Source organism: Pogoniulus pusillus, chromosome 16, assembly GCF_015220805.1.
Source record: "Pogoniulus pusillus isolate bPogPus1 chromosome 16, bPogPus1.pri, whole genome shotgun sequence".
NCBI classification, from domain to species: domain Eukaryota; kingdom Metazoa; phylum Chordata; class Aves; order Piciformes; family Lybiidae; genus Pogoniulus; species Pogoniulus pusillus.
In genome coordinates, this window is record NC_087279.1 from 19,916,232 (window position 1) to 19,930,959 (window position 14,728).

The window sequence follows — 14,728 nt, forward strand, 5'->3', positions numbered from 1 at the left end:
CACAAGACAGCAGATACTTTTCCTTTTGATGAGGGCTCCCTCTGCAGTTACTTGGCTCTTGCTCTGCCTAGAAAGCTACACAGTTCAGGAGTCTACTTTTCACCAGAGGGCTACATGTTGCATCTTCCAAAGCCTTGTTAAAGGGTCCTGTGACAGCCTGCAAGACTTACTGCAGCCCTCCCTCCTTTCCCATAAGACAGCGAACACTCCACCTCTATAACATCTGCTGGCTAAAAGTGAGTTTCTGGATCTAGTTTCTCAGGACATTCACTTGGCTGTCTTAGTGCTCCTGCAGAAGCACTAAGCCCAACAAGCAAAACCTGGCCAGCAGGCTCAAGCAAACAGAGCACTCACCCCTCTGTCATAGCTGTCTGCTCGCTCCACCTTCCATGAGAGATTTTCAATTTCAGCTTCCAGCTGGGCTTGCTGGTATTCAAACTAAAAGGAGAAACAACAGAGACAGCAACAACAAACTAGTTTAGTGGAGCAGTTTCATACTACACACTACACTTCAAGTGCAGGAAAATGTGTTCTGCTGACAGCTGTGCTGGCAGAGCAAGTCTGTGCTTCCTCTTTATCCACCCTCAGTTAGACAGCATCATTCCCCTTCCAGGAGTTTCTTGTGTAAGCATTCCCCAGCCTGCATCACTTAACCCTAAAAAACACTGCAAGAGACAAACATCTAACTCAGCTCATTTTGCCATAAATGGGTCAGGAAATGCTCTTGGTAGCAGCTCTGCATGCACAGCAGAGGAATTGTTCACCACTGCTGGGAGGAGCAACTTGTTCCACTGGCGTAGTCAGATCCAGAAGAGAGTATCTGTCCACAGCCTCAGAGAATACATACAATGCTAAGGGGAGAGACTGGACAACAGGTTTGACTGGGAAACTGAGTCGAAGAAACAATCACTTCAGTGGATTTAGGGCTATTTTTGGACATGTCAGACCCCACCTGGAGGACTGTGTGCAGTTCTGGAGCCTCCAACACATGGAGGACATCAAACTGTTAGAGTGAGTCCAGAGGAGGACCACGAAGATGCTCAGAGGGCTGCAGCAGCTCTGCTATGAGGACAGGCTACAATAGTTGGGGCTGTTCAGCCTGGAGAGGAGAAGGCTGCAAGGAGACCTTATAGTGGCCTTCCAGTATCTGAAGGGGCCTACAGGAAGGCTGGGGAGGGACTGTTGACAAGGTCTTTTAATGACAGGACAAGGGGTAATGTGTTTAAAGTGGCAGAGGAGAGATTCAAAGTAGATGTTAGGAAAGGGTTCTTTACAGTGAGGATGATGAGACACTGGCACAGGTTGCCCAGGGAGGCTGTGGATGCTCCCTCCCTGGAGGTGTTCAAGGCCAGGATGGATGAGGCCTTGAGTGACCTGTTCTAGTGAGAGGTGTCCCTGCCTATGGCAGGGGGTTGGAACTGGATGATCCTTGAGGCCCCTTCCAGCCTAAGCCATTCTATGATTCTATGTCTGGCCAGTGGGATGCACCAAGCCATCAAGAAGCTTACAGCAGGAATAAAAATCAGAGAGACAGCCTGATTCAAGGCTGGAAAAGCTACCCTCAAGCACCTGACAACATGAAATACGGCCCACAGCACTGTGATAAACCTTACCAAGGAGCAAATGCACATGCCCAGCCTTAAAACATTTGAATAAATTGTTTGTTAGTGAAAGTGCAGTGAATTGCCCTGGGAAGGCAACATAATGCATCAGAGGACTGAGCTGCTGGTCAGTTTCAAGTGAAAAGGAAAGGTGCAAACCCATCTATTATCTGTCCTGTCCTTACCTAAAACTAGTAATTCAGACAGTGCCAAGCTCTGGAATTCAGCCCAGTGTGCTGCCAGTGTACTGGGCTATCAGAAGCCCAGAAGCTATCAGAAGAAAACAAACATCAAAACACCTTACCAGTTTCTTTCTGGGGCCAGACTCCATGTAGTAGGCATATGGATATGTGTACTGCAGAGTGTAACGACACTGTTGGGGAGTGGAAAGAAGAGAGAAAAGAAGGACATGAGTCTCATACTTGGAAGTCAGCAGAATCATGTTGAGGTGATGACTACAGGCTAAGAAGCTACCTTCTACCAAGGATGACTGAACACTCCATGGTGGAATTTCTAAACCCTCCTTGGAAGAAGTTGTGTAACAGAGAGGTTACTTCCAGATGATTTTTGTCTAGCTCATGTCCCTAGATCAGAAGTACTGTCTCACATACCCACAGTCACAACACCTAAATTCACTTCCTCCTTCAGTGCTGTGAATTCAGCTTTTGGGTGCATGTTCTCTTCTCTGTGCCACACGAGCCACAACTACCCACCTTTGCAAGGAGTTTTGCAGCATTTTGTAGGTATTGCCAGTCTATCCATGTTCCCAAGTTGTTCATAACTCTTTCTTGGATTTTCTCCTGGATTCGTTGGTATGTCTGTGCCTCCAGCTGTAGGCTTTTATTGTGATTCTCCCACTGCAAGGGGCAGGGAGACAGGGAAAGAAAACAATGGCATGAGACAAGAGTACTGCTGCTGTAAAAGCACAAGCTTTAGCAAGCAGAAATTGAAGCAGGGCAGGAGGCCAGAAAGGCAAGACATGCTGTGGCAAAGAAGAGCAAGGCAGCACCTCCAGTAGCAAGTGGCAGAGGCTGTATACAACAGATTAACAACAGCAAAGAGCAGGGAGCAAACCCAGCTTCTCAGAATGGGGAATGTCCTCTGGTTGCACAATGACCTCGTGTCTAGCAAGATGGAAAGTAAAGGTGATTCCCTGCTTAAAGGGTTTCTATAGAAAGGTCAAGAGTTTAACATTTCACCTGAGTTCAGTGAACTCCCAAAACTCCTGAGTACATTGTAAACACAGTCACTTCCCAAAGTCTGTTGGTCTGGAGAGTCAGGAATGAACACATTTATTTTACCAGGGAACTTGGCTCATGGTGTGAAGAATAAACTCCTTCTAATAGGGAAACTGAAATGCAGCAGCCTTTATTCTTTACCATGTTCTCCTCTAGAGGTGCTGCTCTACAGTTGCACTGTATGGCCAGGTGCATCAAGCCTGCCGTGTGGACAGAGATGCTCTGACTGCAACTTTTAGAAATGTGATGATATGAAATTTCATGAACATTTTGCTATAGAAAATGGAGCTTTGAACATGGTAGAGTTCATACTGATTTTGTGTCTACAAAGACAGACCACAAGGAACTGAAGTTTCCTAGTCCTGGAAGGAAATAATTGGAGCAATATCCATCTGCTGCAGCAGCACTCAGCCTGCAATATAATGCTACAGTGGCACCCAGGTAATACTGATTTTCTCAAGCACAGAGGAATATAGGAGTTAGTGTGATTTGCTTTGGGTATGATATTACTGGTTTGGATGGGACTTGTAGGGTGGGATTGAGTGAAAAACAACAGGGCCTGAAAATTCTACACAGATTCTCTTTGGGAGGTTTCTTGCACGGAGATTGCTGGCAATGACCTTTGCACCAGGCAGGGAGCATTAAAAGGCTACAGCAGCTCTGGCCAAGGAGATGTCTCCTACCCTCTCAAAATAGAACAAGTACTTCTTAAGGGCCTCCCTGGCCTGTGCTTGCTGACTCTGGTTTACAATATCAGGATTCTCTTTGTACCGACTGCATTCGTAGTACTCGCTGCCGTGAGTCTTCCAATCTCCCAGACACATCCAGCAGAAGTCTGCAGAAAACAGTGAAAAACCCCACTGTGATGTACAGAAAACACTCAGAGAAACAAAAGCTTCAGGAGACACAGCCCATCAGATATTTTCAGATATTTCTGCTAAGCCAAGAAACATGCAGTTTGTGCCATCTGGCACAATGGAACACAGTAGTCAGGCAAAATACCTGCCTGTCTTGAGGAGTTTCATTGTATAGCCTCCTATGCAGCCACAGGATGTAAATCCTGAAGTGCTGCATCCTTGCACACTGATAGAAATGGGCAGAACTGTGCTGATGCTCTGCACAGGCTCCCACTCCAGACTAAAGAAGAGGCAGGCTGCAGTGTTATTTGCAAGTCTCCTTCTCCTCACCACAAGCAGACTGCCCCATGCCGACCTCTATCAATCAAACAGGAACAATCGAGTCCACAAGTGAGCTAACTCAAACAAAAGAACGTCTGCCCTCAGTTCTCTCGAGGAGAGGACTACCCAGACAACTTCAAATACCAGTGCTTTATGATACTTCTGGTAAGAAGCCACTGAGCTGGGAAGAAAGCAGAGGAAAGACAGCAACAGCAAAACCCATGTGGCAGTTTCCCAAATTCAGAGTGAGGCTGTGAGCATTCTACTGGGAAGGAAAAAGATGGAGATCAAGCTGCTATAACAGGAATTGCTTCTGTGTTACTTGTACTAAGAGACTGAAATTTGTGTTCCTGGAGTTCACCAGCCTTCTTGCATGCTAGTCACTGTGGTACCTTGGCAGTTGCCTGCTCACCCTTCTCACAGAGCTCCATCAAAGCATGTCCAGTACTGCTGAGGACCCCAAAGCAAAGGAAATGAGAGGACAGCAATCTTTAATCACCTTCCAATTAAGGATCTGATACTACAATATTTCCTAGAAGCACACTTAGCTTAGAGGGCTGAATACAAACTGTCTAGCTCCAAGGCAACAGAAATCAATTCTGCCATGAAAAGATATGTGCAAGAACAGGTTGTCATTTTGTAGAACACAACAGGCCAAAGACACTCAGGCTGCTAATTGCACAAGGGTAGACTGAGACGTCCAACAGATAACAATTCAGAGCTCCTGCAGTTTTGCCTGGGTTGAAGCTCATTATTTCCATCACTGAGCAGAAGGTCTTAAGCTGATCTGAGTAAATGGTTCAGTTCTGCTTGCATTTTCTGTTGATGACAAATACAATTACATGGAAAGCATTTAATGTTCTTCTCTGAGATGGATTTCACTGTTGATATTATGGCAGAGATGGTGAGTTCTCTATAAAATGGACATGTCAGGGAGAGGGAGCCAAACCAGCACTGAATCAGAGCCCAGTTGAGATCATAGCCAGTGAAAAAGAAATAAAGATATCACACACAAGTTTGCAGCTGATATCCTTATAGTCACCTTTTACTAGGGGGGGAAAATATTTCAGTCAGTGTTTGCAATCTGTCTTCATATCACACACAAAAGAAAGAGAGAACATTACCACTAACAAACACTGCAGAGAAAACTGCTTCCAGATCCTACTCACCATGTTTGCATTTGGAGCATTGCTGAAAAAGAAGAGACAGGAGACACTGGTTAGTGGAAAGTGGGGGGGAGAAAGTATTCTGCTTAGAACAAGACAGGTCTGGCACGTTCAGGGAATTGCTCACCATGTGATTGCAGCCTCCATTCTTTTCAATACAGATATTGCACTTGGGACACTGCAGAAACAGAAGCATTTGTTAGATCGATTCTGTCTCTAGCAGCCTGCTGGAGGATGTCAGCACTTGTTTGATTATGCCCCTCCTTTGTTTTCACATGCATATGTGTACATAAAACTAATACCATAGACCCTGCCTCCCACCCACTGCCACCAGCTCCCTTTAGAGAGGGGCAGCATGGCAAAGCTAGGGAGTTTACACTGCGGCACTGCACTGCTTGCTCAAGAAAAGGAATTTGCTGTTGTTACTTCTTGAAAAACAGAAGGTCACACTGAGTTAATGTTAAGCAGTTGCTCAGGCATAAGGACATAATCAGTTCACATATGACAGCAGCTTCCACAAGACAACAAGATAATCAGCATTATATCCTGCCTCCAGCAGCCTCTAATAGATGACAACTTAGCTGCACTGAATCTGGCTGAACACAGCGAAAGCTGCACTCCTCTTTGCTCCACTGATGTTCTGGAGTGTCAAGGGCAGTGACTTTTTTTGGGTTGTAGAGGTACGAAGGAGAAAGTGAGTTTTGCTTCTCTTTATAAATTTTAATGTCAGGCAAAATGTATGCCAGGACAGTGCTCAACAGAACAGAGCCTTATTTCAGAGCCTTTGCAGAAACACCACCATCCCATGCTGACACCTTCTCCAGGGGAAGAAGGGAACTGAAGTTCTCTAGCCTATCTTACCACCCTCACAACAAATGCTAGCCAAGAACTGCTTTGAAATCAGGCCACAAACCCCCTAAAAGACATTGGAAATTCTCATCAGCAGACAGCTAATCTGGAGGCTAAAGGCAGTGTATCTGTAAGTTTTAAAGACAAATCTATAGGTAAGACTACAGTCCACAATAGTGAGTACTATTTCATTTTCATGGCTCTAAATCTACTAGAAGTACTTTAATGTCTAATTTACAGACTTCAGCTGTCCTTGCCAAATCAAGTCTCATCCCCCTCACCTTCCAGTTAACAGCATTCCACACAGTTGTTCAGGTTTACTCACCACTAGTGCCTTATTTGGTAGTGATTCTGCACTTATATACTCCCTCCTTTCATTTAAATACATCTCCACTGATCATTTAAAGTAGTCACAATTATTTTGCCAGTGGAAGGACAGCACTTCTGGCTGCCAAACACATTCACAGCAGGTCTGGAATAAGGACTGTCAGGTCCTTACTGCAGGAGCAAAGCTGAACTTCCCAAAGCATTCCCAAGGCACTCACTTGTGCTCTATCACAGTCCCTGGGAGCTGTGAGAATCTGCAGTTTGTGAAAAAGCAGCACACAATGCTATGTATGTATAGAACTGTATCTTACTTCCCAGGCAGGACTAGAGGATAATAAAAACCCATGCAGGTGCTGGTCCTTACATCTTTAGTGTGAGCACTGATGTAGTTGGCTGTTTCAGAGTCATCTGCACACTTGGTGAGCCACTTCCGAATGGTAGCACAGTCTGTGGGTGCGTGGTACATCTGCCGACATTTAAAGCTTAACAGGGGAGAAAAAAGGCACAAAAAGACTTTGATTTCCAAGGAAGTGACTCAACAATGAGGCTTTCCTGATCACCAGCATCTGGGAAGCCAGGCGAGAGTAAGCAATGCAAAGGCACTTGTGCATTACCAGAGTGTGAAGACTGAGGCTGAGCTCCAGTAAACCCCCATCCTCCATATATCTTGTGCCTGACAGCTCCCTACGGTCTGCCTGTGTCTGCTCTGGCCTGGGCCATACCAGTGGCCTTACAAGTAGTTTGAATCAAGTAGGTATGAGGCATCTTGAATACTGTGTTCAGTTTTGGGCTTCCTAGTTTAAGAGGGACAGGGATCTGCCAGAGAGGGTCCAGTGGAGGGCTATGAGGATGATTAGGGGACTGGAGGGCATGGCTTATGAGGAGAGGCTGAGAGACCTGGGGTTGCCTAGTCTGGATAAGAGAGCACTGAGAGGGGATTTGATAAATGTTTATAAGTATCTGAAGGCTGCCAGGAGTGGGGGACAGGCTCTGCTCACTTGCTCCCTAGGAGCCCTTCTCTGGATGCACTCCAGCATGCCCAGATCTTTCTTGTAATATGGACTCCAGAAGTGGATGCAGTACTTCAGGTGAGGTCTCACCAGAGTGGAGTAGAGGGCAAGAATCACCTCTCTTGCCCTGCTGGCCACACTTCTCTTGATGCAAACCAGGATCTGGCTGCTCTCTGGGCTGCAAGTGCACACTGGTGGTTCATGTTGAGCTTCTCATGACCAGCACCCCCACGTCCTTCTCAAGCCATCCACTGCCTGGCCTGTATTGGTGCTTGGGATTGCCCTAACCCAGGTGCAGGACTTTGAACTTGGTCTTGTTGAACTTCATGAGGCTCAGCTCTCCAGCCTGTCAAGGTCCCTCTGGAAGGATCCCTTCCCTCCTGCATGTCAGCCACACCACACAGCTTGGTGTCATCAGCAAACTTGCTGAGGGTGTACTCAGTGCTTGCAGCCCTGCAAGCTATCTTTTTCCTTTGGTGCCATACAAACTTGGAGTTAGACACACAATGTAAGTGTTCTTATTCAGCAGAAATGTATTCTTGCATGAGCCTCAAAACACACCAGACACACTGGAAGTCAAATTGTTGTAATACAGTCAAAATTTGTAAAGGGTTAACCCTCCTGGGGGAGTGGTCTTGACTCTGACCCCATGTGGTGGTCTTGATCCCTTCCCTGGGGTAGGTCTGAACACTACCAGGTGTGGTGGTTAGCCCACTCCCACTTCCAGTCTAAGATCCACAAAAGCAGGAGGGCTTCCTGGTTTTGCTCTCTCTCCCTGCTCACCAGCAACCACCATCCTGTTCCTGGTTCTTTTTGTTTTACCACGTGGCCATCACCCACGAGGTGGACAAACCATTGCCATCAAATCTGGTTGTATTTACATATTTTGTATCTTGTTTTCCCTTCCCTATACCTTTGTAACTTCCCTACCTCATGTACCTTTTATTTACTGTTAAACTTGTCTTCTATTAACTTCCAAATCAAAGTGAGATTATTTATTTGGGTCTGCTAACCTTTCCTCTCTCTCTGTCTAATTCCTTTTCTTTGGGAAAGAAGTGGGAAGAGGGAAGGGCATCCTACATATTGTTATTGGTTCTATTAACTATATTTGAGTCTCTGGGAAATTTAAATTAGAACCAAGACAAAAATTCAATAGCAGCAGCTAGCAGTGAGGCCTCCACACCCATTACCAGAATATCTATCAGCGACTGTGTTTGTATCTGAATTTGTAACCTAGCCAAAACATGACAGTGGTAGATTTGCAGCCCCTTGTTTACTCAAGCCCTGTATTCCCTGGTTGTCAGACCACCCAACTCCCAAGGAGTTAAGGGAGCAAGGGGACGGCTGACCACCTGCAGAAGTCAGACCCCAGGTGTCCGATTACTCAAGCTAAGTCAAATTACAAACAACTCTAACAAAGCATTTGAGATGTTTCCACACACAGAACCTGCTGGCAAGCAAACAGAATCGCTCTGAGGACAGCACAGGCTTTCCCTGGCATGTTTAACCTTTTCTGTTTCTTACCAGAAGACCTCATTGCAACGATTGCACTGCACTCGCCGGGCTTTTGGCTCTTGTACCTGTATCACCATGGGACAATCTGCACCAGGACACAGCTGCAGCTGATAATGGCTCTGTGAACACACCGAGATGGTAAGATCAGCAGTGGGTGCAGAAGAGCATTTTCTATTCAAGTTTAACCACTCCTCTCTCCAAAAACGTCAGCTACTGCTTATTGAAAGAGAGTGAAAACTGTCAGCAGGTCTTGGCTAACCAAGCAGATAAAACCTCTTCCATGATGGAAGATTCCCTAGAACAGGCAATTCAAATGGAGGGCTACAGATCAAGTGGGCAGAGCACCACAACCATAAGAACCACCGAAGGCACTTCACAATTTCACTCAAGTCCTATCCTCATCCTCTTACACTCTAGCATGTATTCAGCTGCTCTCCTGTGGTTCCCTCCCAAAGGGTTGCTCACTGAGGAGAGACAACACTGCTTTGATGCTTCATAAGTGTTCCCAGTCTGTTCCCAGTTACTGGAATAATGTTGCACATTTAACCTTAACAACTGCTGCTTTAATTCCAAAAAGCAGCACAGAAAATGTTACTGAACAAGCCAATCTGGTGGCACTACACTAAGATAGGGGACTTATTTTTTAGAACCTAAAGTATCTATGCGAGAGCTATGAGGACTTTGAAGCTCAGACTGATGCTTGCAGAGCTCAGCTGCAGCATTCTGAGAATTCTGAGGCACCAGCCAAGGAGTTACTGGGTGACGTTACAGCCAAATTTACTTTGGCAACCTGCTAGAGGCTTTCTGTCAGTGAGGCTGGCTGCAGGAGTAGCCACATCTTGTTTATCAGGTACAGTTTTGCTGCAGTTCTAATCAAAGATGCAAGACACTCCAAACAAAAATTCTGCAAGTCATGGATGAATTGGCTCAGAGTATTTAAAACTGAAAAGACAAATACCTCAACATAGTCCCTGAAGAGGTAGCGCCTGTATTTGTCTTTCAGCTCTTCACTAGGCAGCAATGGAAACACAAAGTCTTCTGGTGTCCGAAGTAGGCAGTCTTGAGCCATACAGGAGACCCCTGAGAAGAGAAAGCAACATTATCCCCTCTACTCTGCCCTGGTGAGACCTCATCTTGAATACTGTGTTCAGTTTTGGGCTCCCCAGTATCAGAGGGACCTGATCAGGGATCTGCTGGAGAGGGTCCGGTGGAGGGCTATGAGGATGATTAAGGGACTGGAGGGCATGGCTTGTGAGGAGAGGATGAGGGACCTAGGGCTTTTTAGTGTGGAGAAGAGAAGACTGAGAGGAGATTTAATAAATGTTTATAAGTATCTGAGGGCTGGCCAGGAGTCGGGGGACAGGCTCTGCTCACTGCTCCCTGGGACAGGACAAGGAGCAATGGGTGTAAGCTGCAGTGCAGGAGGTTCCACCTCCACACAAGGGGGAACTTCTTTACTGTAAGTCAGAGAGCACTGGAACAGGCTCCCCGGAGAGGTTGTGGGGTCTCCTTCTCTGGAAACTTTCAAGGCCTGTCTGGATGCATTCCTCTGTGATCTGTGCTAGATTGTATGGTCCTGCTCTGGCAGGGAAGGTTGGACTCGATCTCCTTGAGTCCCTTCCAACTCTTAATATCCTGTGATCCTGTGATTTTAGCACAACACAACTTATACTAAGGAATGAATGCACAGAGAGCATTCAACACAGTTTCCTAGGTGCCATCTGTTGTTGTGGCAGGAGGGACACAACTGTGAAACAAGTCTACCAGGGCTGCTGAAAAGCTGAAGCCCAGCTGTCGTCACCAAAAGATGACAGAGCATGTGCATCCAGGACTAGTAAGTACTTCAACCAGTATTCACAAGTTCAGATCTTAAAGCAGAAAATTGTGTGCTACTGCCATGCCAGCATAAAAAGAGACTAGGAAAACCCCAAAAGCAACTACTGGCTTCTGCCTAATGCAAAGGGAGCAGATGTTTGCATCCACGAACAGTCCAGGGGCATGGTGAGAGATGCAAACACCAACTGCAGCAGATTTGCAGCTTCTAAGTTATTACAGTGAAGATTTTGAGATCACAAAGGGAGAAATGCAGCAAATGGATCTATGGACTTGCATATTTAGCTAGGCTGCAGTAGAGCTCTCCTGGTGATATAAGCCTACAGTAATCAGAGACTCAGGTAAGTTCACTGTTCAAGTTAAGTTTGTCACAAATACTCATTCTCTGCTCTGTTATTTCCTTACTGAGACGTTTCAGACCAATTCACAGTCATCAGAACAGCCAATGTGGAAAAGGGATCCAGTACTGCATCTGCCTTGAACTCACCGACTCCAACACCATCCTTGACAAGCACTGTACAATGCTGCTCCCAGCAGCTGCGACAGAACTGGTGCTGACAAGCCAGGGAGAGCAAGTTCTCCTTCCGGACAAACTGCATGCACACTGCGCAGTGATGGGAGGAATGTACCATTGCCTGGGAGAAAGACAAAGCAGCATTACAGTGAAGGCATCCCAGCTCTTCCAGAGCATTCTCACCTCATCTACAGGCACCTGCACCACCTTCTTTGTGACAATGGTCTGGGGCAAGCTCCAAGTCAGAACTGGTTCATAAGGAGCTAGTGTGTTGGGGTGCTGCACTATCCCAACAGTCACCTCTTGTCAGGAACCTCTTTAATCTCACAGAGCACAAGAATGACACTGACTGAATAGCTCCTGTCTCTAACCTAGTGCTACCCAGAGCTCACCTTCACTTTCTAGTTCTCATCCTCTCCTTGTTTGAAACATAAGGGAATACATCATGATGTTGGTCCCTCTCTGAATTTGTTGATGTTTTCTTGGCTGGGTCAGATTCTAGCACTGTTCCACAGGCCCCGGAGAGCAATTTCAGCTGGAAACTGGCTTAGCAGTGCCCTTTAACAGGACAAGGACTGGCTAAGAGGAGTGGTAACTGAAGGTGCAGTGTGTGAGTATTTATGCAGAAAGGAAAAGGCATTCACAGACCATCATCTCACATCTCTTCTCTTCTACCTATGCTACACTTGGAAAAGCTTGCATTATCCCTTCAGCTAGAGGGAATTGAAGGGTTTGTTTCAAGTCAGGCATGATTCTGCTACTGCTTCACCAAACCACTGGGGATCAGCCTGGATCTCCCCTTGGGTAGTGCAGAGCTAATCCCTAAACAGATGTAGCCTTCAAAACAATCTCAGCTCACCCCTAGGACCCAAGAACTAGGTCTAGCACAGAACGACCAAAACCAGGGCTCTGCAACCTGTTAGCAGGAGTTTATGTTCCTACTTATCTTTTCACAGAGAAGTCATGTAATCACTTTTCATCTACTTAAACCTTTGCTGCTCTGAGAAGCTTGTTCAAGACAGCTGTCAGTTTCCACGCCTGGCTCTGCATTCCAGGGACACAGAGGAGCAGCAGCATGATATGCAGCCACATACTCTGACTAGCAGAGCTTGTTTTATAGCATGACCACACGAAAAAAGAAATAATGAGACTTTGTTCTAAATGGCCTCTCTTACAGTCCAGACCAAGATTCACCAAGTCTGCAACTGCACTGATGGCCCAGATCAACTGCTCAACTTGAACAGCAAGCACACTACCTTAAACCTTCACACGCTGTCCCTCTGAGCTCACTGTTGTACCTTCTTCCTGTAAGGATCAGTGTAAGCATCTGGCCCTAAAGATCATCATTCTGCATGAGGAGCCAAAAACCAGAGCAACTTGCCCTTTTGCATACAAAACAACTGTAATGAACTGCCTACCAAACCAAGTCTGCCAAGACTTAAACCAACCTTTGAACTCTGTCTTGCCAAAATGAAATCACCATTGCAGCAGAGAGTACTTCAGTGACAGCTGATACAGGATTCAGACAAATCTCAAAATACATGGACAAGTTTGCAGGTATGTCACATAACAAAGATGCTCTTCTGGACTCTAGGCAGATAATTTATTTTGAGGCCATGAAGCTTACTCCTGTCAGCTGTTTTAGGATTTTCACTCGGATGCCAGAACAGCCTTTTAAAACCTCCCCTCCCCCCAACCCAAGGAGTGTTTCTCAGCTAATATTTTCTCACTCAAAATCTAGCACATGGCAATGTCTTCCTGGGGTAATTGGATTGCACTAAGGTGCCCATTGTGAATGTAATCTTTAAACATGCAACAGGAAATTTTTATTTAAGAGGAGTTTACAGAAACAAGGCATCTAAAGACTTGTGTAGCTCTAACATCTACAGGCTGTTGGTTCAAACATCACTACTGACTGGCTCGATAGCAACACTGAGATGTGAGATGTGGCTGAAGCATCTCTGAGCAGAGCAGTGCAGCAAACAGACACCCCAGGAATAATAATACTAATACTAATAATACTACTACTACTACTAATAATAATAATATCACTCTGTTGCAGCCATAGACAAGCTCTGCACACTCTGTGCAGCCAGAGCTTCCCTTCAGTGTCTTTTGCATAGGCAGCAAGATTGGAAGAAGTAGCCAAACCCATGCACTCTGCTCCTTCCATTCTGTACCATCACTCATGTTAAAAAAAAAGGAGTTTAACTTTCTTGAGGCAAATAATTCTTCAACACTAACTGCAAGATAATAACAGAGCTTCTATTTAAATGTTAAGACATCTCTTGAATGCATTCTCCTTTAAAAAGCAAATCTAGCACTGAGTCAGGGTGTTGGACCTGAGTTTACAAGGGGTTAATATGGGACAGACTATGCCATTAGTAATGTAATCCTCCAATGAGGTGGGTCAGAGGTGTCTGCCAAGGGAACAGACCAAAATAGTTAGCATACTTACATGTTTGGATGAGGTGGGCTGAACTCGTGCTTCTACTAGCAATTGGGCAGCATTAGACTTATGCCTGAAAAGGCAATTGAAGAATGATCAAATCAATTTCTGAATACATTTGCTTTGTTAAATTGATCCTTCTCACCTGAATAAATAACAGACTGTGCAAATGGCAGAGTAAGCTTCAACAAGTGAAGTGGAAATGTGTCCTGTGTGAGGCTCCTTCACAATAGTTAGCTGAGCTCTCACCCACAAAGCTTCACGAGAGTTCCTTCAAAATCAGGAATGGGAACAATACTTCTCCCAGTAATGGATCAACATTTCCCTCATCCTCTAATATTTTTCTACAACTCTCTCTCTTCCTCTGAAAAAATTTTGAAGCCAAGATTTTCTGATCTTTCCAGACTGCTAGAGCAGTCCTAAGCAACTACCCATAATAACACACTCCAGTGAGGCTCCTGACTGTCTGCTATTCCCTTGTAAATCAAGCTACCCTGGTTAGGTCTCACTTTGATTCCAGACTATTATCTAGTTGAAGCATTTACTCTGTGACAAATTATCACCCTTTAGGCTGCTGATAGACAGCTGTCTAGAATGTCTTAAATATGTTTTGTTGTTTGTAATTTTCACTGCAGAGGAATGTTTGTATCTCAATGAATTCAGAAATAGCAGCACCGCTGCTGTGCTTGTGCTGTAAATTCTCCCTTCCCACTAGCACTTTTCAGTTGTACTAGGGAGCTTTCATTTCACAGTCCCACTTTGTGCCAGGGTAGAAGAAGTTCATGGACCAGATCACCTGTAGAACAGCTTGTAAAGTCATAGCTTTAGAAACAAACCTTTTCCCAAACTTCCTCTTGTTTAAATCTCATTAGTTAACCTGCAGGATCGCCCTGAACTGCTATGCAGGAATTTCACTCTCCATGTTCCCCAGAGAAAAGCTTCCACAGGATGCATGGTGACCAACAAGCCAGTTAACAAAGAAGCTGCAACAATATCCATGCATGAGATGCACTTCCCATACGTTCTCTGAATGAAGTTCCTGGCTCCA

At 45.5% G+C, this 14,728-nt stretch overlaps 1 protein-coding gene across 3 annotated transcripts in view; it reads right to left on the reverse strand.

The window, feature by feature from the left end:
• ARIH2 (ariadne RBR E3 ubiquitin protein ligase 2) overlaps window positions 1-14,728 on the reverse strand; it is an 89,502-nt gene that overhangs the window by 3,859 nt on the left and 70,915 nt on the right. For all 3 annotated transcript variants that reach the window (XM_064156932.1, XM_064156930.1, XM_064156931.1), the window contains 11 exons: window positions 13,690-13,753; window positions 11,205-11,352; window positions 9,843-9,964; window positions 8,894-9,003; window positions 6,724-6,841; window positions 5,311-5,361; window positions 5,187-5,208; window positions 3,523-3,674; window positions 2,315-2,458; window positions 1,906-1,974; window positions 355-438 (listed from right to left, as the gene is read on the reverse strand). In XM_064156932.1, coding sequence (XP_064013002.1) covers window positions 355-438; window positions 1,906-1,974; window positions 2,315-2,458; window positions 3,523-3,674; window positions 5,187-5,208; window positions 5,311-5,361; window positions 6,724-6,841; window positions 8,894-9,003; window positions 9,843-9,964; window positions 11,205-11,352; window positions 13,690-13,753 — 1,084 coding nt within the window. The remainder of the gene's footprint in view (window positions 1-354; window positions 439-1,905; window positions 1,975-2,314; window positions 2,459-3,522; window positions 3,675-5,186; window positions 5,209-5,310; window positions 5,362-6,723; window positions 6,842-8,893; window positions 9,004-9,842; window positions 9,965-11,204; window positions 11,353-13,689; window positions 13,754-14,728) is intronic.